This window comes from Mustelus asterias, chromosome 9 (assembly GCF_964213995.1).
Source record: "Mustelus asterias chromosome 9, sMusAst1.hap1.1, whole genome shotgun sequence".
NCBI lineage: Eukaryota > Metazoa > Chordata > Chondrichthyes > Carcharhiniformes > Triakidae > Mustelus > Mustelus asterias.
The window spans coordinates 75,226,781-75,253,966 of NC_135809.1; the positions used below are offsets into that span (position 1 = coordinate 75,226,781).

Sequence of the window (27,186 nt, forward strand, 5' to 3'; positions counted from 1 at the left end):
CCAGATGACCAGTGCCAAGCACTTGCATACCAGTGGTGAGCCACAGTGAGAGGATCTCCAGCACTGTGTCCGTCTCTGTGGCTCGGGAGGGTAAGGGAGAGAGCGGGAGGGCAATAGTTATTGGGGACTCGTTAGTTAGAGGGATAGATAGGAGGTTCTGTGGCAGCAAAAGAGACTCACGGATGGTATGTTGCCTACCGGATGCCAAGGTCCGTGACATCTCGGACTGTGTCTTCCGGATTCTTAAGGGGGAGGGAAACAGTCACAAGTCATGGTACACATTGGTACCAACGACATAGGTAAGAGAAGGGATGGGGATTTAAAACAGGAATTTCGGGAGCTGGGCTGGAAGCTGAGGGCCAAGACAAAACATGTGGTCATCTCTGGTATGTTGCCGATGCCACGTGATAGCAAGTTGAGGAACAGGGAGAGAGTGCAGTTAAACATGTGGTTGCAGGGATGGTGTAGGAGGGAGGGTTTCAGATACGTGGATAATTGGAACACATTCTGGGGAAGGTGGGACCTGTACAAACAGGACGAGGTGCACCTGAACCAGAGGGGCACCAATATCCTGGGAGGGAAATTTGATAGGGCTCTTCAGGGGGGTTTAAACTAATTTGTCAGGGGAGTGGGAAAAGGAGTTGTAGTCCAGAAGTCAGCGTTGAGGGTGGTGAGGTATTGGGGAAGGTATCAGGGTCAAGGGTGGGTACCGGTAGACAGGTAGGTAGGTTGAAGTGTGTCTACTTCAATGCAAGGAGCATCCGGAACAAGGTAGATGAACTTGGGGCGTGGACTGGTACTTGGGACTACGATGTTGTGGCCATTACGGAGACGTGGGTAGAACAAGGACAGGAATGGTTGTTGGACGTTCCGGGTTATAGATGTTTCAGTAAGTGTAGGGAAGCTGGTAAAAGAGGTGGAGGAGTGGCATTGTTAATCAAGGATAGTTTAACGGCTGCGGAAAGTGACCACAATTCGGTGTCTTTTGTTATTGCAATGGAGAGGGATAGGGCCGTACGGCAGGGCAAGGTTTACAATTGGGGGAGAGGTAATTATGATGCGATTAGGCAAGAATTAGGGGGCATAAGTTGGGAACAGAAACTGTCAGGGAAAGGCACTAATGAAAAGTGGAACTTTTTCAAGGAACGAATACTGGGTGTCCTTGATAGGTATGTCCCTGTCAGGCAGGGAGGAAATGGCCGAGTGAGGGAACCATGGTTCACGAAAGAGGTGGAATGTCTTGTGAAAAGGAAGAGGAAAGCTTATGTAGGGATGAGGAAACAAGGTTCAGATGGCTCGACTGAGGGTTACAAGTTAGCAAGGAACGAGCTGAAAAAGGGGCTTAGGAGAGCTAGGAGGGGGCATGAGAAGTCCTTGGCGGGTCGGATCAAGGAAAAACCCAAGACTTTTTACTCTTATGTGAGGAATAAAAGAATGACCAGGGTGAGGTTAGGGCCGGTCAAGGACAGTAGTGGGAACCTGTGTATGGAGTCAGTAGAGATAGGCGAGGTGATGAATGAATACTTTTCTTCAGTGTTCACCAAGGAGAGGGGCCATGTTTTTGAGGAAGAGAAGGTGTTTCAGGCTAATATGCTGGAGGCAATAGATGTTCGGAGGGAGGATGTCCTGGCAGTTTTGAATAAACTGAAGGTCGATAAGTCCCCTGGGCCGGATGAAATATATCCTAGGATTCTTTGGGAGGCAAGGGATGAGATTGCAGAGCCTTTGGCTTGATCTTTGGGTCCTCACTGTCCATGGGGATGGTGCCAGAAGACTGGAGAATGGCGAATGTTGTTCCTCTGTTTAAGAAAGGGAATAGAAATGACCCTGGTAATCATAGACCGGTTAGTCTTACTTCGGTGGTTGGTAAATTGATGGAAAAGGTCCTTATGGATGGGATTTACGACCATTTAGAAAGATGCGGATTAATCCGGGATAGTCAGCACGGATTCACGAAGGGGAAGTCGTGCCTCACAAATTTGACAGAATTTTTTGAGGAGGTAACTAAGTGTGTTGATGAAGGTAGGGCAGTTGATGTCATATACATGGATTTTAGTAAGGCGTTTGATAAGGTCCCCCATGGTCGGCTTATGATGAAAGTGAGGAGGTGTGGGATAGAGGGAAAGTTGGCCGATTGGATAGGTAACTGGCTGTCTGATCGAAGACAGAGGGTGGTGGTGGATGGAAAATTTTCGGATTGGAGGCAGGTTGCTAGCGGAGTGCCACAGGGATCAGTGCTTGGTCCTCTGCTCTTTGTGATTTTTATTAATGACTTAGAGGAGGGGGCTGAAGGGTGGATCAGTAAATTTGCTGATGACACCAAGATTGGTGGAGTAGTGGATGAGGTGGAGGGCTGTTGTAGGCTGCAAAGAGACATAGATAGGATGCAAAGCTGGGCTGAAAAATGGCAAATGGAGTTTAACCCTGATAAATGTGAGGTGATTCATTTTGGTAGGACTAATTTAAATGTGGATTACAGGGTCAAAGGTAGGGTTCTGAAGACTGTGGAGGAACAGAGAGATCTTGGGGTCCATATCCATAGATCTCTAAAGGTTGCCACTCAAGTGGATAGAGCTGTGAAGAAAGCCTATAGTGTGTTAGCTTTTATGAACAGGGGGTTGGAGTTTAAGAGCCGTGGGGTTATGCTGCAACTGTACAGGACCTTGGTGAGACCACATTTGCAATATTGTGTGCAGTTCTGGTCACCTCACTATAAGAAGGATGTGGAAGCGCTGGAAAGAGTGCAGAGGAGATTTACCAGGATGCTGCCTGGTTTGGAGGGTAGGTCTTTTGAGGAAAGGTTGAGGGAGCTAGGGCTGTTCTCTCTGGAGTGGAGGAGGCTGAGGAGAGACTTAATAGAGGTTTATAAAATGATGAAGGGGATAGATAGAGTGAACATTCAAAGACTATTTCCTCGGGTGGATGGAGCTATTACAAGGGGGCATAACTATAGGGTTTGTGGTGGGAGATATAGGAAGGATATCAGAGGTAGGTTCTTTACGCAGAGAGTTGTTGGGGTGTGGAATGGACTGCCTGCAGTGATAGTGGAGTCAGACACTTTAGGAACATTTAAGCGGTTATTGGATAGGCATATGGAGCACACCAGGATGATAGGGAGTGGGATAGCTTGATCTTGGTTTCAGATAAAGCTCGGCACAACATCGTGGGCTGAAGGGCCTGTTCTGTGCTGTACTGTTCTATGTCTATGTATGACAGCGTGGTCACGGCTGCTGCCCAAGAAATGGGCACAGACCTACATGAAGCGCATCGTGTGGACACAGACAAGCTGCACATTGAGGGAGTGAAATCCCATGGAGTCCATGAATGGTGACGCATGCAGCCCTGGAGCACCCAGGGTCACATGGTTGCAATCAATCAAACCTTGCACTGGGACAAGCCTGCTAAGCTGACAAAGCCCATCGTCCTGGCAACTTAGCTCGCCTAGTTCTGGTCCAAGTTAATCTACATGTGAGCCCTCGCATAAAGGATACCCTTTTGCCCGACCCCACTAAGGATGATACTCCCTCAGTTGCAATATGGACAGGGATTCAAAACAGGGGACATGGGAAGCGTCTGCCTACCAGTCTTCACAACCCCTTTAAAGGAAGTGGCACCCCAACCTGAAGGGAAGGTAAGGCCTGCAAGTGACTCCTCCTGATCCCTCTCCCCGAAATGGCGATTCTGGGACCCCCAAACACATCCCCGAGTTGAACTTATCTGTGTCCTCTGAGTTCTCTACAATGCCCCCTGAGCAGTGCATCATATGGAGAGTTCTGCCTTCCTGAGAGCTCATCTCCGAACTCCCCCTAAGAGGTGAAGATGCATAGTTCACACTTATGTAGACCTGTTGTATATAGCACCAACGTGATGTCTCACGGGCACCCGCTAAATATCCAGTGAGGGGAGATGTCCCGAGTGCATGCTTGCTAATGACATGCTAATGTATTAAAATGAGCTTTCTGCGGTCCCGCAGCATGTTTTCCGCCACTCCATCGGCGAGGGACCAGGAAGATTGGAACGCAGAAACCCATCGGCTTGAATCACGCTTTCTGGATTCTGAGCACGCGCTGCCATTCTAGCAGATGGAGAGTGCGGGCTCAAAATCGCCCCCATAGAGAGCATGGTTAAGCAGCACGACCAATGCCAGATGTAATAAAAGTTACCATCCATTGCTCTGTTGCACCCTTGGGAATGGTCAGGTTGGCCATGGGTGAGACTTTATGTGGATTTTATAAGCCCATTTGTGGGTACAATGTTCCTGCTTATAGTGGATGCACACTCAAAATGGCTGGATAATTATGAAATGAAGTCCACAACTCATTTTGCAACAAAAAGTTAAGGCAAAGCTTTGGGCATGGGTTGCCGAAGGTGTTGGTTTCAGAATATTGAACAGCATTTAACAGTGAGGAATTCCAACATTTCATGTAGTCAAATAGCAGTAAACATATACATATTGTACTTCATCAAATGGACCCGCTGAGCGAGTTGTACAAACCTTTAAGGCAGCCATATAAAAGCAACCATTAGTATCCCTGCAGACAACATTAGCATGTTTTCTCATTGACTATAGGACAACACCACACATGATCACTGGAGTAACTTCTACCGAGTGTCTGATGGGTTGATGCATGAGGACCAAGTTGGACCTAGTATTTCCCAATTTGCAAAGTGTTCAAAAGTGTTCAACAAGTCTTCAGAGGACGTTCAAAGTTGATGGTCTAGTGTATATCAAGTTTTGGGACTAGTCCGAGTTGGATCCCAGGTGTTGTCCTGGCCAGAAGTGGGCCCGGTATCATATAACAACAAAGAACAAAGAACAATACAGCACAGGAACAGGCCCTTCGGCCCTCCAAGCCCGTGCCGCTCCCTGGTTCAAACGAGACCATTCTTTTGTATCCCGCCATTCCCACTCCGTTCATATGGCTATCTAGATAAGTCTTAAACGTTCCCAGTGTGTCCGCCTCCACCACCTTTCCTGGCAACGCATTCCAGGCCCCCACCACCCTCTGTGTAAAATATGTCCTTCTGATATCTGTGTTAAACTTCCCCCCCCTTCACCTTGAACCTATGACCCCTCGTGAACATCACCACCGACCTGGGGAAAAGCTTCCCACCGTTCACCCTATCTATGCCTTTCATAATTTTATACACCTCTATTAAGTCTCCCCTCATCCTCCGTCTTTCCAGGGAGAACAACTCCAGTTTACCCAATCTCTCCTCATAACTAAGCCCCTCCATACCAGGCAACATCCTGGTAAACCTCCTCTGTACTCTCTCCAAAGCCTCCACGTCCTTCTGGTAGTGTGGCGACCAGAACTGGACGCAGTATTCCAAATGCGGCCGAACCAACGTTCTATACATCTGCAACATCAGACCCCAACTTTTGTACTCTATGCCCCGTCCTATAAAGGCAAGCATGCCATATGCCTTCTTCACCACCTTCTCCACCTGTGACGTCACCTTCAAGGATCTGTGGACTTACACACCCAGGTCCCTCTGCATATCTACACCCTTTATGGTTCTGCCATTTATCGTATAGCTCCTCCCTACATTATTTCTACCAAAATGCATCACTTCACATTTATCAGGATTGAACTCCATCTGTCATTTCTTTGCCCAAATTTCCAGCCTATCTATATCCTTCTGTAGCTTCTGACAATGTTCCTCACTATCTGCAAGTCCTGCCAATTTTGTGTCATCCGCAAACTTACTGATCACCCCAGTTACACCTTCTTCCAGATCGTTTATATAAATCACGAACAGCAGAGGTCCCAATACAGAGCCCTGCGGAACACCACTAGTCACAGGCCTCCAGCCGGAAAAAGACCCTTCCACTACCACCCTCTGTCTTCTGTGACCAAGCCAGTTCTCCACCCATCTAGCCACCTCCCCCTTTATCCCATGAGATCCAACCTTTTTCACCAGCCTACCATGAGGGACTTTGTCAAACGCTTTACTAAAGTCCATATAGACGACATCCACGGCCCTTCCCTCGTCAACCATTCTGGTCACTTCTTCAAAAAACTCCACCAGGTTAGTGAGGCATGACCTCCTTCTCACAATGGAAGGTGGAAGTTCAAGATAAATTCCTTTAAAAGTTTTTAGATCACATGAGAAGAAGAGAGTCACATATGGAACCAGTGGGGCAGTTATATCTGAGTAATGTTGTTGTGAGTGAAAGAAGTATAGAAGCAAAACAACCTGAGGAAGGGCTGACTAGTGCTCCTGTGGGGACTGAAGAAGTAATGAGCACAGATGCACCTTTACAAGTTGAAAGTCCAATTTCTGAAAGTCAAACTGGAGCTATCCTTGCTGTGGAGACACCACTTGCTGAACTATGTTGTTCCCAGAGGAAGAGAAAGAGAAAGTCCCCTGACAGACAGCTTATGACGGACAGTGTTAAATAACTTGTTTTATTACTGTTTTATTCTAAATAGTTTAACTTGTTTGTATATGGTAATAAGGGTCTTAAAGAGGGAAAGAATTAGGAGCGAGACCCTTTTCGGAGTATGGTTTTGGGGATCATGTGATCCAATTGACCAATTGGGCCAAAGCATGCAGATCCTGGGGCTGAGTTTGCGCTTTCCCAGTTAGTCTGAGATTGAAGTCGAAGTTGTTGGAAGTACATTTCTTGCAATCTGTGCATAGTTCATTTATTACAATAAATAATTTGCTTAGTTACTAAACTTGGTGGTCACCAATCTTTTGGGATATCACAAAACTGCAATAATGTTCCAAGTCAAGATGGTGTGTGGCTTGGAGGGGAACGTGCAGATGTCAGTGCTCCCATCTGCCTGCTGTCCTTGTGCTTCTATATGTAGAACTTGTGGTTTTGAAAGGTGTTTTCAGGCTTGGCATGTTACTGCAGTGTGTCTTTTATACCGTATGCTCCTGCTGTGTCAGTGGTGGAGGATGGTGGATGCTGTGGTGACCCTGGTCCAACATGCCCAGTTTCTGCTGGAGATGTGTGCAGATCTGCAATCCATTGCTGTTGCCATGGGTGAGTCCCTGTAGTGGCAACATGAGAGGAGAACAGGATACCTCAATGTTCTTCCAGATGCCCCTTCCTAGTCAAGCTGGGGCCGTCGGGCACCTGAAAGGAGGAGGAGCAACAACTTGATACCCCTGGGCCATCCTCTGGCACAGCAGATGGTGCAGCTGGCCCATCAGTGGAAAGCCAAAGTTTGCCGGGACCTTCCAAGCCTTGGCTTTTCGAGGATGGCCACCAAATTCATTGAAGGCAATAGAGAAGACAACTGCACAGACTGCTGCCACCTCTGCTGCAGATGTCATGGTGGTACTTAGAAGTAGTTGGCCACGAAAAATAAAGAAATTGTGATAATCAGTTCTTCCATCGGTGAACACTGTCACTGTATTACCTGGAGATATCATAGAATCATAGAAACCCTACAGTGCAGAAAGAGGCCATTTGGCCCATCGAATCTGCACCGACCACAATCCCACCCAGGCCTTACCCCCATATCCCTACATATTTACCTCTAACCTACGCATCTCAGGACACTAAGGGGCAATTTTAGCACGGCCAATCAACCTAACTCGCACATCTTTGGACTGTGGGAGGAAACCGGAGCACCCGGAGGAAACCCAGGAGATATATTCAATGTCACTAAATAATGTCTAGTGTTGTCTTTTTCAGAGTCATTGAACAGGCATTATGAGGCCTCCCATCCCTCCCCCACACTCGCAGTTCAGCAGTATGCAGCTACAGCATGCGTGATTCTGGAGGGAAAAATGTCTGTGGCAGGGCCTTTCACAGCCTGGTTCAAACATTCCCCATGCACACAGATCGTCCATCCATCACACTCATCTGACTACCCAGAGTTTTTTCAATGCCTGCTGCTGGGGTTCTCTTTCAGTTGTCCTCCTGACTTGACCTGCATCTCTGCCCATGCAATCTCTCAGAGCACCTGCGTCCATCCAACACGTACCTCCAATCAGCTTTGATTTTGTAAAGATGGCAATAGTTACCTATTTCATTTGCTGCTCCCACACTGTCTTTCCCCTCCCATGCACTGCCTTCCCCACATCACACATGTCATTTCCCCATTCTCCATTACCCACCCCGGCATAACCTTCGAGTTCTCCTCCTTACACTACAGCCCAAACCCATCTCCTTCAACAATTTCCAGGTGAACATGCACATTTTCTGCCTTTCTGAACTCCACACCCTCATCCATATTGATCTCTCCGCCTCCTCTGTCCCACCTCCAGGGTCCATGCAACTCTTCAAGTCCACACCAACCACCCTCAGCACATTTTCTACTGTTATTGATGCATGCTTATCCACCATCTGGCTCCCTTTGCCCTCTCCAGTACTCACCTTTCGATCCTTTCATGTCCACCCTCAGTTTAGTCCCCAACAGGCAAGAAGCCTCTCTGTTGCACATCCACCTGGACATTTTATCCCAACTTACTCCAATCTCCCCTCCTATTTCTTCCTCCCCCTCACACCTATCTCCCAACTTGTATCCTTTCCCCATTACCCCTTCCTCCATCATGACACATTCTCCCTGTGACGTGCTTCCCCTTCTTGCAACTTCACCTCCCCCTGATACGTTCATCCCTCATCCTTCCAGTTTCACACCCAAACACCTTCCTTCTTCCACAGCTTCATCCATTGACACCTTCACCACCACCCCAATTCCATTACAGCTCACTCTCCTTCCGTAAGACTGTCCTCTCCCACCCACACCAATCTTTTTTCCCTTTTGCTGCATCCTCTCAAGTGTATGCCAAAGATCCTGAAGTTCCATAACAGGTCTGAAAAATCAGTGAAAACCACGGAAAATACTGCCAATTGCATAGTAACAACCCTGAAGTTTGGAAGCAGGTACAAAATCAATGAAGCTGAAGCTGCTGCGTGGAGGCCTCTCAAATTCTGAGACATGCTTCATCGCAGCACCATATGCATGAAGATCCATCTCCCATTTGAAGCCTGATGTGTTAACATGGTTGTGAAAGGAAAATCATGTTAACCAACTTAGTGGAGTTCTTGGAAGAAGTAACGTATGCTGTAAATAAAGAGGAACTGGTACTGTATTTAGATTTCCAGAAGACTTTTGATAAAGTGCCACATCAAAAGGTTATTGCAGGAAATAAAACTTTATGTTGTAGGGGGTAGCATATTGACATGGATTGAAGATTGGCTCATTAACAGGAAGCAGAGAGTAGGCAAAAGTGGGTCTTTTTCCTGCTGGCAAGGTATGACGAGTAGTGTGCCACATGGACCATTATTGGGATTCCAGCTGTTCCAATTTATATAAATGATTTGGATGAAGGGCTGGTTGCTATATTTGCTGATGCCGCAAAGAGGTAGGAATGTAAATTGTGAAGAAAGTAAGTTGTGGAGGCTGCTAAAAGGCATAGATAGGTTAAATGCATGGGCAAAAATCTAGCAAATGGAGTATAAAATGGAAAAGTGTGAAATTTTGGCAGGAGGAATAAAATGATTCATTTTATCGAAATGGTGAGGGATTACGGAGTTCTGAGGTGCAGAGGGGTCTGGGTGTGCCAGTGCTCACCACTCTTTAGTTGAAGAAATGTCTCCTCATCTCCATCCTAAATGGTCTACCCTGAATCCTCAGACTGTGACCCCTGATTCTGGATTCCTCCACCATTGGGAACATCCTCCCTGCATCTACCCTGTCCAGTCCTGTTGGAATTTTATAAGTTTCTATGAGAACCACCCCCCCCCCCCTCCCCACCCCCCACCTCCATTCATCTGAACACCAGTGAAAACAATCCTAACCTAGTCAATCTCTCCTCATACATCAGTCCTGCCATCTCCAGAATCAACCTGGTAAACCTTCGTTGCATTGCTCTGACGTACATCCTCCTCAGAGACCAAAACTGCACATAATATTCTAGGTGTGGCCCCACCATGGCCCTGTATTATTGCCTGATCCTGTACTCGAAACCTCGCACAATGAAGGCCAACATACCATTTGCCTTCTTTACTGCTGCATCTAAATGCTTACCTTCTGCGACTGGAGCACAAGGACGCCCAGGTCCTGCTGCACACTCCCCTCCCAATTTACAGCCATTCAGGTAATAATCTGTCTTCTTGTTTTTGTTTCCAAAGTGAATAACCTCACATTTATCCAAATTATACTGCACCTGCCATTGATTTGCCCACGCACCCAACCTGTCCAGATCATGCTGAAGGATCTCTGCACCCTCGTCATAGTTCACTCTCCCACCCAACTTAGCATCATCTGCAAACTTTGAGGTGTTACATTTTGTTCCCTCATCCAAATCAATTAATATATATTGTGAATAGCTGGGGTCCCAGCACTGATCCCTGTGGCACCCCACTCCTTACTGCCTGCTAATTTGAAAAGGACCCATTAATTCCGACTCTTTGTTTCCTCTCTGCCAACCAGTTTTCTATCCATTTTAATACACTTCCCCCAATCCCATGCGCTTTAATCTTGCTACTGTTACGCCGCTGTTTAAAAAAGGAAGTAGACAAAAGGCGGGTAACTACAGGCCGGTTAGCTTAACGTCCGTAGTTGGGAAGATGCTGGAGTCCATCATTAAAGAGGAAATAGCAGAGCACCTGGATAAGAATGGTTCGATCAAACAGACACAGCATGGATTCATGAAGGGAAAGTCGTGTTTGACGAATTTACTGGATTTTTATGAAGATGTGACGAGTGCGGTTGACAGAGGGGAACTGGTGGATGTGGTGTTTTTAGATTTCCAGAAGGCATTCGATAAGGTGCCTCACAAAAGGTTGATGCAGAAGATTGGGGTACACGGAGTTGGGGGTAAGGTGTTGGCGTGGATTGGGGATTGGCTATCTAACAGGAAGCAGAGAGTTGGAATAAATGGGTGCTTTTCTGGTTGGCAGTTGCTGACCAGTGGCGTGCCGCAGGGATTGGTGCTGGGGCCTCAAATGTTTACCATTTACATAGAAGATCTGGAGGAGGGGACTGAGTGCAGGGTATCAAAGTTTGCTGCTGACATGAAGATGAGTGGGAAAGCAAATTGCGTGGAGGACGCGGAAAGTCTGCAGAGAGATTTGGATAGGCTGAGCAAGTGGGTGAGGATCTGGCAGATGGAATATAACGTTGGCAAATGTGAGGTTATCCACTTTGGAAGAAATAATAGTAAATTGGAATATTATTTAAATGGAGAAAAATTACATCATGCTACTGTGCAGAGGGACCTGGGGGTCCTTGTGCACGAATCGCAAAAACTCAGTCTGCAGGTGCAGCAGGTGATCAAGAAGGCGAATGGAATGTTGGCCTTTATCGCAAGGGGGATAGAATATAAAAGCAGAGAGTTCTTGCTGCAACTATACAAGGCACTGGTGAGGCCGCAACTGGAGTACTGTGTGCAGTTTTGGTCCCCTTATTTGCGAAAGGATATATTGGCCTTGGAGGGAGTGCAGAGAAGGTTCACCAGATTGATACCGGAGATGAGGGGTGTAGCTTATGAAGCGAGATTGAACAGATTGGGTCTGTACTCATTGGAGTTTAGAAGGCTGAGGGGTGACCTTATAGAGACATATAAGATAATGAAGGGGCTGGATAGGGTAGAGGTAGAGAGATTCTTTCCACTTAGAAGGGAAACCAGAACTAGAGGGCACAGCCTCAAAATAAGTGGGGGCCGGTTCAGAACAGAGTTGAGGGGGAACTTCTTCTCTCAGGGGGTAGTGAATCTCTGGAATTCTCTGCCCATTGAAGTGGTGGAGGCTACCTTGTTGAATATGTTTAAATCACGGGTAGATAGATTTCTGATCGATAAGGGAATTAAGGGATATGGGGAGCAGGCGGGTAAGTGGAACTGATTTGCCTCAGATCAGCCATGAACTTGTTGAATGGCGGGGCAGGCATGAGGGGCTAGATGGCCTACTCCTGCTCCTATTTCTTATGTTCTTATGATAATCTCTTATGCAGGACTTTTTCAAACGCTTTCCAGAAGTCCAAATATACCATATTGATTGGCTCCCCCTTGTCAACTCTACTAGCTACGTCTTCAAAGAATTCCAACAGATTTGACAAGTGTGATTTCCCCTTCAGTGCTGTTTGCTTTCTTTACCCATTATGAATTACCCAGGGAGCTTCAGTCAGACCAAGGGTCCAATTTTACTGCCAAATTATGCCAAATTATTTAAGCAGGTCATGGATAGTTTCGGCAACAGACACTTTACACCGAGTGTGTACCATCCTGAATCCCAGGGAGCATTGGAAAGGTAGCATCAGACCCTAAAGACCATGTTGGGGACTTACTGCCAGGATTACCCAAATGATTGGGATAAAGGTATCCCATTTGTATTATTTGCTATGAGAGATGCAATGAATCGACTCAGTTTACTCCATTTGAGTTGATATTCGAACATGAAGTAAGAGGTCCTTTAAATTAATCAAGGAAAAGTTGGTAGGTCTGAAGTCAGAGATCTCACAGTTAGATTATGTATCTGAGGTGAGAGAAGGATTATACAGAGTGGGTGAATTAGCTAGACAACATTTGAAGGTGGCCCAGCACCTAATGAAACAAGAAGCAGATAAGAAATCTAAAAATCATGTTTGCCCGTGGGGATGAAGTATTGGTGCTATCAGATCCCTATCAGATTGAGAAGAAATTAAGTCAGGTGAATTATCTGGCAAAGATGCCGATAGGAAAAAATTGTATAGGGTATGTCATATGAACATGCTGAAACAGTACGATGACAGGGAAAGGGAACCGGAGAAACAGGTACAGTGCGGCCCCATTATAACGTGATGGTTGGGGTCCATAAAATGTTATCACAAACAAAGCGGGATCACGCTAAATCCGGGTCATGCTAAATTTGTCAATCATGAGCGGAAAAAAAGGGTCCAATGATTCATCGCGTTATATCCGAATTCGCGCTAAATCGGGGCGCGTTAAATCGGGGTTCCACTGTATTAGTTATTGCCACTCAGAGTGAGGGATCAAATCCAGATGATGCGGATTTTGATGTGCCTCAGGATAAATTGAATAATGAAGAAGTCCTTAAGGAATGGAATAGGATGGTGAGTAATCTGTCTCAGGGACAGAGAACTGAATTGAAAGACTTGTTACAATGCAATGAGGATCTATGTCGGAATAGCATGGGGAGGACTAATGATATAGTACATGAGGTTGACGTCGGGAATGCTGTTCTGATAAAACAACACCCCTATTGTCTTAATCCTCTCAAGGCAGCACAGGTTCAGAAGGAAGTGGAAGCGATGCTACAAGACGACATCATAGATTTGAGTCAAGCGAGTGGAATTCGCTGATTGTGTTTGTCCCCAAACCGGATGGTATTCAATAATCCTGCGTAGGTCAATACTGTGACTAAATCTGATTCAAACCCAATTCCAAGGCTGGAGGATTGTGTGGAAAAAGTACGACAGACTACTTACATCACAAAATTGGACTTACTTCGCGGTTACAGACAAGTACCTTTGTCAGAGAGAACAAAAGAAGTTTCTGCCTTTGTAACCCCAAATGGGCTATATAAATTTAAAGTAATGCCCCTTGGGATGAAAAACACACCAGCTACTTCTAAAGGAATATGAACAGAATTCTTGCAGGATTGACTAATTGTGCTGTCTACATAGATGACTTAGTGATCTTTCGTCATTCATGGAAAGATCACATGGAGGATTTGGCAGAGCTCTTCGAGAGACTATGGAAGGGAAAGTTGGTCATAAGCTTGGCAAAAACAGGATTTGCAGAAGTGACATTCTTAGGACACAACATCAGGACGGATGATAACTTGAAGACAAAGGCCATCGAGGAATTTCCAAGTCCATAATCGAAGAAGGTAGTGTTACAAGCTTTGGGATTGAGCGGACTCTACAGAAAATTTGTTCCAAACATTAGTAGCATAGTGGCACCATTGACAGATTTGTTAAAAAAGAACATTAAATTTCAGTGGACAGAACAATGCCAGGAGGCATTTGAGAATTTGAAAGCAGTGTTAACCACCACACCAAATTTTTTGAAACCCTTTAAAGTCACCATCGATGCCAGCAATGTAGGTGTTGGAGCTGTGTTGTTACAGGAGGATGATTGTGTAATTGAAAGGCCAATTGGTTATTTTTCAAAAAAACGCAATATCCACCAGCCAAAATTTTCCACAATTGAAAAGGAGTTATTGAGTTTAGTAATGGCCTCACAACATTTTAATGTTTACATTACAAACAATGCATCTGAAATGATTGTGTATATCTATCACAATCCTTTGATATTTCTGGAAAGATTCAAGGACAAGAACGCCAGACTATTTCATTGGAGCCTTATATTACAAACATTTAATTTACAGATTGTACATGTTGTGGGTCGTGAAAATATTATTGCAAATGCTTTATCGTGAGTTTAAAAGAAAAGGAAAATGAAGCCATGATGATAGTTCTTTTTTTCTTAAGGGGGATGTTGTGAAGTTTGTGTTTGTAATATTATAAAAAAACTTGTAAAATGCTAAGAGAAGAAAGCATTTCATGGTTCTGTTAAAAAAGGTAGTTTTGTTTCTGTACTGAAGAGATGCAAATGCATATGGAGTACACATATGTATCACGTGGCTAGGCAATAGAGTTGCCAAAACAACAGGCTGTTTTTGAAGTCTGACCAATCAGTTTAAACTAGGCATTTGAATAACAGCAGTCTGTCAGATTTGAATTTGAAGTTTTGGTAACCTGTAAACCAATTCTATTGTGGGGATTTTGGTATGTCATCAAGGGTATAATAGCCAGCTCTCAGCTCCAGAGAGCCAGAGAGCAACTGCCTCTGCCAGAGCACATTTATGTCTCAAAAGAAAGCCTCATCTCGATAGTGAAGACAGAAGAAATCAGCAAAGAAGACAAAAGATTCCGGAAGATAAAACCTGGTTATATTTTGAGAGTGACTAAAAATTTTATTTTTTTTGTTAGTAAGTGGGAATTGTATTATCTAAACATCATTCCATTAGAGTATTATTTTATTCGGTTTGTTATTAGTTTAGTTAACCTGTTCACTGTTGGTTAGATCAATAAAGTGTTACTTGTTGCTTTTACAGAGAGAGTCTCAGGTAGTTATTTTGATTGAACCATGAAAAGTTGCTGAAGCACAGATATTAGCCCTTCTCACACACTATTTAACAGATTATGAAGGGTGGTATTTCGCTTTGAGTGGTTGAGTTTTAGTTCTCAGAGAGGAGATCAACCTTCCCCTTTGTAACACCTCCCTTGTGTTTTCTCTTGGCACAGCCCTCCTTCCACATTTCCCCCTTTGTATTTGTCAAGCAACCTCCACCACTCCACCCCCCCCCCCCCCCCCCCCGCCACCCCCGCAACCACCTTAGGCCTCACCTCGCACCCAACCCCTAGTCAAACTTCAGACCTTTGTGGGGGCGGCTACATGAGTCCTGCAGCACTGTACTGTCCAGATAGTCATTAGTATGTGGAACTAAGGGGAAGGAAATCTCTGTACTCCCCAACCCCAGGTACAGTACTGATTTGAGTAAGTGACACAGGAGGGTTCATGGGTTCAGGAGCATGGTGCTGTCCATGAAGACCAATTGGCATAGAAATAAAAGGCCAAAACTGATCTGTCCAGCAGAGAAACATCCAGGAGCAGTGCAGCACCATGTCAGTTGGGCTTTGTATGTTGCACTCACCTCACAGTTTCTTTCAAACTGAGGACCACCTTGCCACTCTTTATCAATTGAGTTTGAGACCGTCATAATTTCCCGTTAGTTTGATGCAAGATTGGAAAGCCTGATGGGATTCTAGCAGCTAGCTGTTTTGATTAGCATTCATGAAATGCTCGTGAATGCAAATTGTGTTCATGACGCCTGTTAGTGGAATCACTGACCTGCTATTACCCCACAACTGGGAGAATTGCAACATGCTTTTACACTAGCAGATTTCTCACTTTTTGATTCTCTGTGAGTATCTGCCATGATTGGGATGGAGAATTCAGCCCAATATTTTGGAGAAATACTTCACTACTGATTACTATTGATTAATTAATCACAGCTACATTTAGATTAATATCTACCAGGTATGATTCGATGCAAAATAATGTTAAGTATTCATTATAGGATTAAAATCAAGAGCAAAAGAGAAATTAAATGCAAAAATATAACATTGCAGATATTAGTGGCTGCAGACTTCAGACCTAGAACACTTCTTGATGTCACACTCTGTCAAATGCTGCCTTGGCACAGTGGTTAGCATTGCTGCATTACAGTGCCAGGGACCCAGGTTTGATTCCTGATTTGGGTCACTGTCTATGCAGATTTAACACATTCCCACTGTGTGTGGGTTTGCTCCAGTCTCCTCCACAATCTGAAAAGATGCGCTGATTAGGTGCATTGGCTCTGCTAAAATTCTCCCTCAGTGCACCCAAACAGGTGCCAGAGTGTGGTGACAAGGGGATTTTTACAGTAACTTCATTGCAGTATTAATGTATGCCTACTAATAAACACTAATAACTTTAAGAACTTGATGTCAAAGGCAGTCCCTTTCACTTCACCTCTTGAATTCAATTATTTTGCCCATGTTTGGAGAAAGACTAATGAGCTCAGGAGCTGACTGGCGCTGGCAGAACCTGAACTGAGCATTGGTAACCAAGGCATTGATGTGTAAGTGCTGCTTAATAGCATAGTCTATGACAACTTCCATCACATTGGTGATAATCAAGGGTAGATTGATTGGACAGTAATTGGCCAGATTGGTTTTGACCTGATTTTCCTGGACAGGAGACAATTTTGCACATTGTTGGGTGGATTCAAGTGTTGTAACTGTGCTGGTACAGCTTGACTCAGTGCACAGCTAATTCTGAAATACAGGTCTTCACTACTAGTGTTGGGATGTTTTGGAGACTGTAATCTCCCCATTCTTTCAGCCATTTCATGGTAGCATGTGAAGTGAATTGAATTGACTGGAGACGAGTATCCTTGATTGTGGGAAGGAAGCTAAAATGGATTACCCTCTCAGCATTTATAGTTGAAGATTGTTGCAAATGTTTTTGCTTTGTGTTTTACACAAAATTTCTGGTACTTATCTTCACTGTCAACAGACCAATAGCCGGGACTGTTTTTAGTTTGTTAACTTGGTGCCAAACTTTTTATGGCTGACCGTCAACTTCTACAAATTTTCTAGGTTGGTATTTATAGACCTATGCACAAAGTTTAATGTGAATTAATTCTGGGTGTATTATTTTTACAGGACAAGAACATAATTTTAATGTGTTGGACACAAATAATCTAGGCACAGTATATGATTATGGCTCAATCATGCAGTATTCCAGGTGAGTTCGAGACTAGTGTTTGCCTCTATATATATTTACATATACATGACTTTCCATTTGTTCATTCATTTGATTTATGAATATCATTTTGCTAATACATCTCACTCAGACTTTACCACTGACGTTATAGAGAAAGGGAAACATTCACACCCTTTGGCCAGAAGCTGAACTGGACTAGCCATATAAATATTGTGGCTACAAGAGCAGGTAAAAGGCTAGGGCCGGAGTTTTCTGGTCCTGTCCCCGACTGTGCAGTCCCTTTAACAATGACGGGACCAGAAGATCTGGCAGTCAGTGAATGGCACACAATCTCCTGCCGCAGGAAACTCGCTGCAGAAAGGCAAGAAAATCCAACCCAAGGAATCCTGCAGTGAATAACTCACCTCCTCATATCCCAAAACCTGTCCACTATCTACAAGGCACAAGTCAGGAATGTGATGGAATACTTTCCACTTGCCTAAATTAGCGCAGCTTCAACAATACTGCAGATGATTGACACCATCCAGGACAAAGCAACCCGCTTGATTGGTACCCCACCCACAAACATTCAATCCCTCCACCATTGACAGTGGCAACCGTGTGTACTATCTACAAGATGCAATGTGGGAACTTGCCAAGGCTCCTTGGGCAGCACTTTCCAAACCCATGACCATTACCATCTGGAAGGACAAAAGCAGCAGATACTTTGGAATACCACCACCTGGAGGTTCCCCTCCAATCATTCACTATCCTTAATTGGAAATATATCGCCATTCCTTCACTGTCACTGGGTCAAAATCCTGAAACTCGGTCCCTAACAGCACTGTGGGTGTATTAACATCTCAGGGACTGCAAAGGTTCAAGAAGGCAGCACACCACCACCTTCTCAAGGTCAATTAGGGATGGGCAATAAATACTGGCCTTGTCAGCGATGCCCACATCCCATAAATGAGCAAAAAAAAATTGAATTAATGGCCACTTACAGACTTCCTACTGCTGCTGCAGTTACTTTATCTATGGCACAGTGTGAAGGTGCCAGATAAACCTTGTGGTCTGATTGTGGTGCAGGGAGCGTTTCCTCCAGTCCAGATATCCTGTGTTCAGTGGATGCACCACAGCCTGGAAAAGGCTTGAAACACTCCTAGGCGTTTCCGGCTGCACTCGCCCCAAGGCCGGACATTTCACCTGAGGTCAATGGACCTTTGCCTGGTCCGTGTCCCGCCTGCGATGATTCCCATGCCAGGCGAGATGGGAAAATTCCACCCCCTGCCTCCTGATTGCTGGTGCCTGCCCACCACCCGTTGTTGTGGCATGGCTGATTAGCTGAGAGGCTGCTCCAGTCGGCTTGTACTCCTGATCCACGCTGCTACTGCTATGAGACCGACTCCTATCTCAACATTCGTCACTGCTCTCAGAGGCAGTGCTGATACATGGAGGGCTGCCAGCCACTTGATTTGCCAGGAGCTCTTAGGGGTAGGAAATCTTCCTGGGACAGAATCCACAATCTCAGGCAATTCACTGCTAGACGATCGTAAAATCCATGTGTGACTTCCTAGATTGGTGGAGGTGGCCTGGCACTCAACTTCAATCAGTGGGAGAGACCACCACCCTCTCTTAAAATTTAGCTCTCTGGTTTGATTATCCTTTGCTTGGTTTAGCACAGGTCCTCCCCATGTTCCGAACATTCTAGTTTACCACTGAATGTATCAAGATCCTGGACTTTACAGGAGACCATTTGGCCTACTGAGTCCATGACAACACTCTGTGGAGAAATCTAGTCAGTCCCATTCTCCCATTCAATCACTATAACCATGCAAGTTTAATTTAATTAAGTGCCCATCCAGTAATTTTAAATCATTGTTCACTTCTGCTTCTACCATTCTCATAGACAGCAAGTTCCATGCCATTACTACTTGCTGCGTAAAAATATTCTCTCTCGCAGCCCCCTTATCTTTTCCCTAAAACCTTAAATCCATGAGTCCTATAGTCCTTTTCAGCTATTGGGAACAGTTTTTCATCATCAACCTTACCTAAACCTATCATAATCTTCCCTGAATTTGCTTTGCTCCAAGAGCAACTCCAAATTGCCCAACCTAACCCTGTAGCTAAAATCCCTCATTCCTGAAACCATTCTGGAAATATATCGCTGTTTCTTCACTGTCACTGGGTCAAAATCCTGGGACTTTCTCCCTAACAGCACTCTGGGTGTACCGACACTTCAGGAACTGCAAAAGCAGGGTTTTTCAAGCAGGGGCAACCTTTTCCAGTCTGGGATGCATCCATTGAACGTAGGATACCTGGACTGAAGGTAGCACTCCCTGTGTCATAGCCAGGCTGCAAGGTGCCTTTACATTATGCCATAGATAAAGTAACTAAAGTAAAGGTAAAGTTTATTTATTAGTCACAAGTAAGGCTTACATTAACACTGCAATGAAGTTATTGTGAAATTCCCCTAGTCGCCACACTTCGGCACCTGTTCGGGTCAATACACCTAACCAGCAGGTCTTAATTCACCACTTAAGCCCCAATTGTTTTTAACTAATTTCTGGGATTTGGGTATTGCTGTCCAAGCTAGCATTTATTGACCATCCCTAATTGCCCTTGAAAAGGTGGTGGTGAGCTGCCTTCTTGAACATTTGCAGTCCACATTCCTGGAACCATTTGGTGGTCCCCTCTGGACCCCCTCAAGGATCATTACATCCTTCCTAACGGATGATGAATTGGATGATTACTCTAGTTCTGGCCTAACTAGTTTTCTAACTGTTCAGCATTTGTTCTGCTTTTGTACTCAATACCTCTATCCACGAAGGCCAAGATCATAGAAACATAGAAACTAGAAGCAGGAGTAGGCCATTCGGCCATTTGTGCCTGCTCCACTATTCATTTTGATCACAGCTGATCATCGAATTCAATATCCTGATCCCCCTTCCTTCTGTATCCCTTGATCCCTTTCGCCTCAAGAGCTATATCTAATTTCTTCTTGAAATCAGACAACGTGTTGGCCTCAACTATACTCTGTGCTTGTGAATTCCACACATTCACCACCCTCTGGGTGAAGAAATTTCTCCTCATCTCAGTTCTAAAATGTTGGCCCCTTATCCTCAAACTATGGCCCCTAGTTCTGGACTCCCCCACCATATGGAACATTTTTTCTGCATCTACCTAGTTAGAATTTTGTAAGTTTCTATGAGAACTCCTCTCACGCTTCTAAACTCCAGTGAATTTAATCCTAACTGACTTAGTCTCTCCTTATATGACAGACCTGCCATCTCAGGAATCAGCCAGGTAACCCTTTGCTGTATTCCCTCGATAGCAAGGACATCCTTCCTCAAATAAGGACACCAAAACTGCACACAATACTCCAGGTGTGGCCTCACCAATGCTCTATGCAATTGCAGCAAAACAGCTCTATCCCTATACTCAAATCCTCTCACTATGAAGGCCAACATACCATTTGCTTTCTTTACTGCCTGTTGTACCTGCACGCTTACTTTCAGTGACTGATGCACGAGGACTCCAAGGTCTTGTTGATTATCCACCTATCTCAATTTACACCTATTCAAGTAATCATCTGTCTTCCTATTATTGCTACGAAAGTGGATAACCTCATATTTATCCACATTATACTGCATCTGCCATGCACATGCTAACACACTCAGCTTGTCCAAAAATAGCTGGAGCATCTCTGCACCTTTCTAACAGCTCAGCCTCCCGCCCAACTTTGTATCATCTGCAAATTTGGAGATAATACATTCAGTTCCCTCTTCCAAATCATTAATATATAATGTGAACAGTTGGGATCTGAGCACAGATCCCTGCAGAACCCCCGAGTCACTGACTGCCGATCAGAAAAAGACCCATTTTGCCAACTCTTTGCTTCCTATCTGCTAACTAGCTTTCTATCCATCTAATATGGCTAGTCATAAAGGTTTACAGCATGGAAGCAGGCCCTCCGGCCCAACTTGTCCATGCCGCCCTTTTTTTTTAAAACCCTAAGCTAATCTCAATTGCCCGCATTTGGCCCTTATCCCTCTATACCCATCTTACCCGTATAACTGTTTAAGTGCTTTTTAGAACCATGGAACCATAGAAAATTACAGCTCAGAAACAGGCCTTTTGGCCCTTCTTGTCTGTGCCGAACCATTTTTTGCCTAGTCCCACTGACCTGCACTTGGACCATATCCCTCCACACCCCTCTCATCCATGAACCCGTCCAAGTTTTTCTTAAATGTTAAAAGTGACCCCACATTTACCACTTTATCCGGCAGCTCATTCCACACTCCCACCACTCTCTGCATGAAGAAGCCTCCCCTAATATTCCCTTTAAACTTTTCTCCTTTCACCCTGAACCCATGCCCTCTGGTTTCTTTCTCCCCTAGCCTCAGCGGAAAAAGCCTGCTTGCATTCACTCTATCTATACCCATCAAAATCTTATACACCTCTATCAAATCTCCCCTCAATCTTCTACGCTCCAGGGAATAAAGTCCCAACCTATTCAATCTCTCTCTGTGACTCAGCTTCTCAAGTCCCAGCAACATCCTTGTGAACCTTCTCCGCACTCTTTCAACCTTATTTACATCCTTCCTGTAACTAGGTGACCAAAACTGTACACAATACTCCAAATTCGGCCTCACCAATGCCTTATATAACCTTACCACATAACACTCCAACTTTTATACTTGATACTCCGATTTATAAAGGCCAATGTACCAAAGGCACTCTTTACGACCCTATCCACCTGTGACGTCACTTTTAGGGAATTCTGTACCTGTATTCCCAGATCCCTCTGTTCAACTGCACTCTTCAGAGTCCTACCATTTACCCTGTACGTTCTACTTTGGTTTGTCCTTCCAATGTGCAATATCTCACACTTGTCTGCGTTAAATTCCATTTGCCATTTTTGAGCCCATTTTTCTAGTTGGTCCAAATCCCTCTGCAAGCTTTGAAAACCTTCCTCACTGTCCACTACACCTCCAATCTTTGTGTCATCAGCAAACTTGCTGATCCAATTTACCACATTATCATCCAGATCATTGATATAGATGACAAACAACAATGGACCCAACACCGATCCCTGCGGCACACCACTAGTCACAGGCCTCCACTCAGAGAAGCAATCCTCCACAGCCACTCTCTGGCTTCTTCCATTGAGCCAGTGTCTAATCCAATTTACTACCTCCCCATGTATACCTAGCAATTGAACCTTCCTAACTAACCTCCCATGAGGGACCTTGTCAAAGGCCTTGCTGAAATCCAGGTAGACAACATCCACCGCCTTCCCTTCATCCACTTTCCTGGTAACCTCCTCGAAAAACTCTAATAGATTGGTCAAACATGACCTACCACGCACAAAGCCATGTAGACTCTCCCTAATAAGTCCCTGTCTATCCAAATATTTGTAGATCCTATCCCTTATCACACCTTCCAATAACTTGCCCACCACCGACGTCAAACTTACTGGCCTATAATTTCCCGGATTTCTTTTGGAACCTTTTTTAAACAACGGAACAACATGAGCCACCCTCCAATCATCCGGCACCTCCCCCGTGAATACTGACATTTTAAATATGTCTGCCAGGGCCCCTGCAAGTTCAACACTAGCTTCCCTCAAGGTCCGTGGGAATACCCTGTCTGGTCCTGGGGATTTATCCACTCTGATTTGCCTCAAGACAGCGAGCGCCTCCTCCCCTTTAATCTGTAAAGGTTCCATGACCTCCCTACCTGTTGCCCTATTTCCGTAGACTCCATGCCCATTTCCTCAGTAAATACGGATGCAAAAAAAACATTTAGTATCTCCCCCATCTCTTTTGGTTCCATACACAGTCTACCACTCTGGTCTTCAAGAGGACCAATTTTATCCCTCACTATCCTTTTGCTCCTAACATACCTATAGAAGCTCTTTGGATTTTCCTTCACCCTGTCTGACAAAATCGTACCCGCCTCTACTACTATCTCTGGCATCTTGTTCCAGACACTCACCATCCTCTGTGTGAAAAAAGTGCCCCTCTGGACACTTTTGTATCTCTCCCCTCTCACCTTAAACCTATGCCCTCTAGTTTTAGACTCCCCTACCTTTGGGAAAAGATATTGACTATCAAGCTGTTCTGTGCCCCTCATTATTTTATAGACCTCTATAAGATCACCCATCAGCCTCCTACGCTCCAGAGAAAAAAGTCCCAGTCTATCCAGCCTCTCCTTATAGCTCAAACCATCAAGTCCCAGTAGCATCCTAGTAAATCTTTTCTGCACTCTTTCTAGTTTAATAATATCCTTTTTATAATAGGGTGACCAGAACTGTACACAGTATTCCAAGTGTGGCCTTACCAATGTCTTGTACAACTTCAACAAGACGTCCCAACTCCTGTATTCAATATTCTGATGTGGAGATGCCGGCGTTGGACTGGGGTAAGCACAGTAAGAAGTCTCACAATCTACACCAGGTACACGGTACCAGGTACCAGGTACACGGTACATACTCTTGCAACTCGGCCAACGTTGTCTACCTGATACGCTGCAGGAAAGGATGTCCCGAGGCATGGTACATTGGGGAAACTATGCAGACGCTACGACAACGGATGAATGAACACCGCTCGACAATCACCAGGCAAGACTGTTCTCTTCCTGTGGGGGAGCACTTCAGCAGTCACGGGCATTCAGCCTTGGATCTTCAGGTAAGCGTTCTCCAAGGCGGCCTTCACGACACACGACAGCGCAGAGTCGCTGAGCAGAAACTGATAGCCAAGTTCCGCATACATGAGGACGGCCTAAACCGGGATGTTGGATTTATGTCACATTATCAGTAACCCCCACAGCTTGCCCCTGGTCTTGCATAATCTCACCAGCTGTTCTGTCTGGAGACAATACACATCTCTTTAACCTGTGTTTAAAATTCCCTCCGACCACATTATCTGTACCTTTTAAGACCTGGCTGGCTGTAGAGATTTGCATTCTAATTAGTATTCTGTAACTTGATTTCTGTGTCTGTGCACTGTTGGAGAACAGAGACCACTCCATCTGACGAAGGAGCAGCAAGCTCCGAAAGCTTATGGTATTTGCTACCAAATAAACCTGTTGGACTTTAACCTGGTGTTGTGAGACTTCTTACTGTTCAATATTCTGACCAGTGAAACCAAGCATGCTGAACGCCTTCTTCACCATTCTGTCCACCTGTGACTCCACTTTCAAGGAGCTATGAACATGTACTCCTAAACCTCTTTGTTCTGTAACTCTCCCCAATGCCCTCCCATTAACTGAGTAAGTCCTGTCCTAGTTCAATTGACCAAAATGCATCACTTCTCATTTATCTAAATTAAACTCCATCTGCCATTCGTCAACCCACTGGCCCAATTGGTCAAGATCCTGTTGCAATCAGTGATAACGTTCTTCACTGTCCACTATGCCACCAATCTTGGTGTCATCTGCAAACTTACTAACCATGCCTTTATGTGCCTCTCACCAATTCCATCGTTGATGCTTCTTCAAAAGCTGGTGTAATGGGGCTAACGTTGTAGACATGCTTTGGAGGAAATTGATGCAATAATTCATCATCCCTAGGAATGAATAAAATTCCAACATTTTTAAGCTATGGTACTTCCTTTATGGCTTTAACTTTTTCCTCCAAGAGATGTAGGCCAATGGTGTATACACAGAAATCCAGTTCTGTATCTTCATCCACCTGAAAAGTGCATTTCTCTCATTTTAAATGGATGCCCGCTTCTTTAAATCTTTTTAGGACCTCTTCTAGATTTGCCCTGCGCTCCTCAGTAATTAGGACATCATCCAGGTACACCACTACTTTGAGGATATCCTGCAATAAACTTTCTGTCGCATGCTGGAAAAGGCCGATGTGATTCCAAAGGGTAAAGATGTGCATTGGTATAACCCTTTGTGGGTGTTGATAGTAATCAACCTCTGGGAATCTTCATCCAACTCCAGCTGCCAGTAGGCATGACTGAGATCTAACTTGGTGTACTTAAAGCCCCTTGCTAATTTTGCACAGAGATCCTTGATTCTTGCATTGGGGTATCTATCTATCTGGGCTCCATGGTTTACAGTTAATGTATAATCCCCACAGATTCTTACAGTGCAATCTGGCTTCAAAAAAGGGATTATGGGCATAGCCCATTCAGAGAACTGTACAGGTTTTAATGCAAGTTTTCCTATCTTCCTAGCTCCACTTCTACTTGAAAGAATTTAGGCATTGCCTCGGCGTTCAAATAAATTTTGGCGTTAGCCCCTTTTATTTGCCCCAGTTCAGTCTGGCTATGAACCCAAAGATCATCTCCCCTGGCTCCCTCACAGCAGAATGAAACTTATACCTCAATATAATGATTGAAGGTTGGAGTTTAAAATGGTCGTTGACCATTTCCACTGTCTAGTCAAAAGACTTCGGGTGTGATTTTACCAGCCGTTCATGCCACGCTCCCACTGCAGTGAAGTCGGAGAATTTGAAGCCCAACCAAGTCTCCATTCAGTGCAGTGGGGTGAACATGCTGTAACATTCCAGCCTTTGTTAATGGAACATCAGGTTAGGAGTGTTAGATTCCTCAGTAGGCTGTAGGTTTGTAGGCCACAGTCTGTGAGGCTAGTGTCAGCTTTCATTTTTCTCTGCTGTCATTTCATCAGCTAAGCACAAATAACCCAACATTTTGATATATTCCCCCTAGCTCTCATCTTCTGGGTCAAAAGACTCAATTGTCCTGATTAAAGGCATTTTTAAGGTATCACTACCTATTTCTTCCTAGCCTCAATGATCACTCTTCTCCCCCTCTAACTGTGCACTGCGATCTCCTGACAACTGATGTAGTTTTTCCTCAGCACCAGTGTAATAAATTTGAAGGCAACTTGTTGTGGCTACAGCAAAGAATGGTTTATTAACTAATATCATATATATACAAGGTAAGGGTCTGACAGAATTAATACACAAGTCTATTATCTTCTCTCTGGTTCCAACTGAGGTTCCTCCTCATTCCAGGAAGCCCTGCCTTGCTCCTAATTGGCTTGGCTTCCCACATGGCATCTCCATAAGGTGCAGCCCGATCAACTGGCCCACAAAGGATTGCCCCCTTAAAGGGGTCACGTTGCCACAGGTTGGCTTGTATGCTGAGTGTATGCAAAAAATGGTATTTGGAGCAGAAAAAGCTGTTTGTTACACATGAACTGCAACAATTCAACAAGGTAGCTCACCGTCACCTTCTCAAGAACTAATGCTGGTAGCTCACATCCCATGAGTACATTTTTAAAAATACGATTGTGGTGCTGTGACAAAGAGTCATCCAGACTCAAAGTGTTAGATCTGTTCTCTCTCCACAGATGTTGTCAGACCTGCTGAGATTTTCCAGCATTTTCTGTTTTTGTTATGAACTTGTTTCAATTGTATTTGTCTTTAACATCAGGTTAACTAATATGTTAAAATCTACAGTACATCTATGTCCTATTGCAGCCCCTTTTTGCATGTCATCACAGCTCTGATGAAGGATCATCCAGACTCAAAACTTTGGCTCTATTCTCGCTCCACAGATGTTGTCAGACCTGCTGAGATTTTCCAGGGTTTTCTGTTTTTGTTTCAGATTCCAGCATTCGCGATATTTTGCTTTTATCATTTATATAGATGTCCCCTCACTGTCTGTCATCCTCCAATCTGAAAACCAAACATTTACCATGACTCACAGTTTTCTGTCCGTACCCTAACTTTTTATTCAAGCTGACACTGACCTTCATGATCTTCAATTTTGTGAACCAGCTTTTTTCTTTAAAGGGGTATTGTAACAAAAGACAAATTTTTAAAGCAAACTTAACTAACAAGTTTAAATGTTGTTTTGGGAGCTGATGATGCAGCCCATGTGGTTGCAGAAGGCCTCAAGCATACCAGTGAATACCATGTGCTCTCTCTCCAGGACCACCCAGCCGTGAACATAGCCAGGTAGAAGAGTTGACAGT

General features: G+C 44.7%; 1 protein-coding gene across 1 annotated transcript in view; it reads left to right on the forward strand.

Annotated features, from left to right (window-relative positions):
• The window catches only part of LOC144499250 (high choriolytic enzyme 1-like), a 111,276-nt gene that overhangs the window by 54,581 nt on the left and 29,509 nt on the right, over positions 1-27,186 (forward strand). The window contains exon 3 of the mRNA XM_078221366.1: positions 17,187-17,268. Coding sequence (XP_078077492.1) covers positions 17,187-17,268 — 82 coding nt within the window. The remainder of the gene's footprint in view (positions 1-17,186; positions 17,269-27,186) is intronic.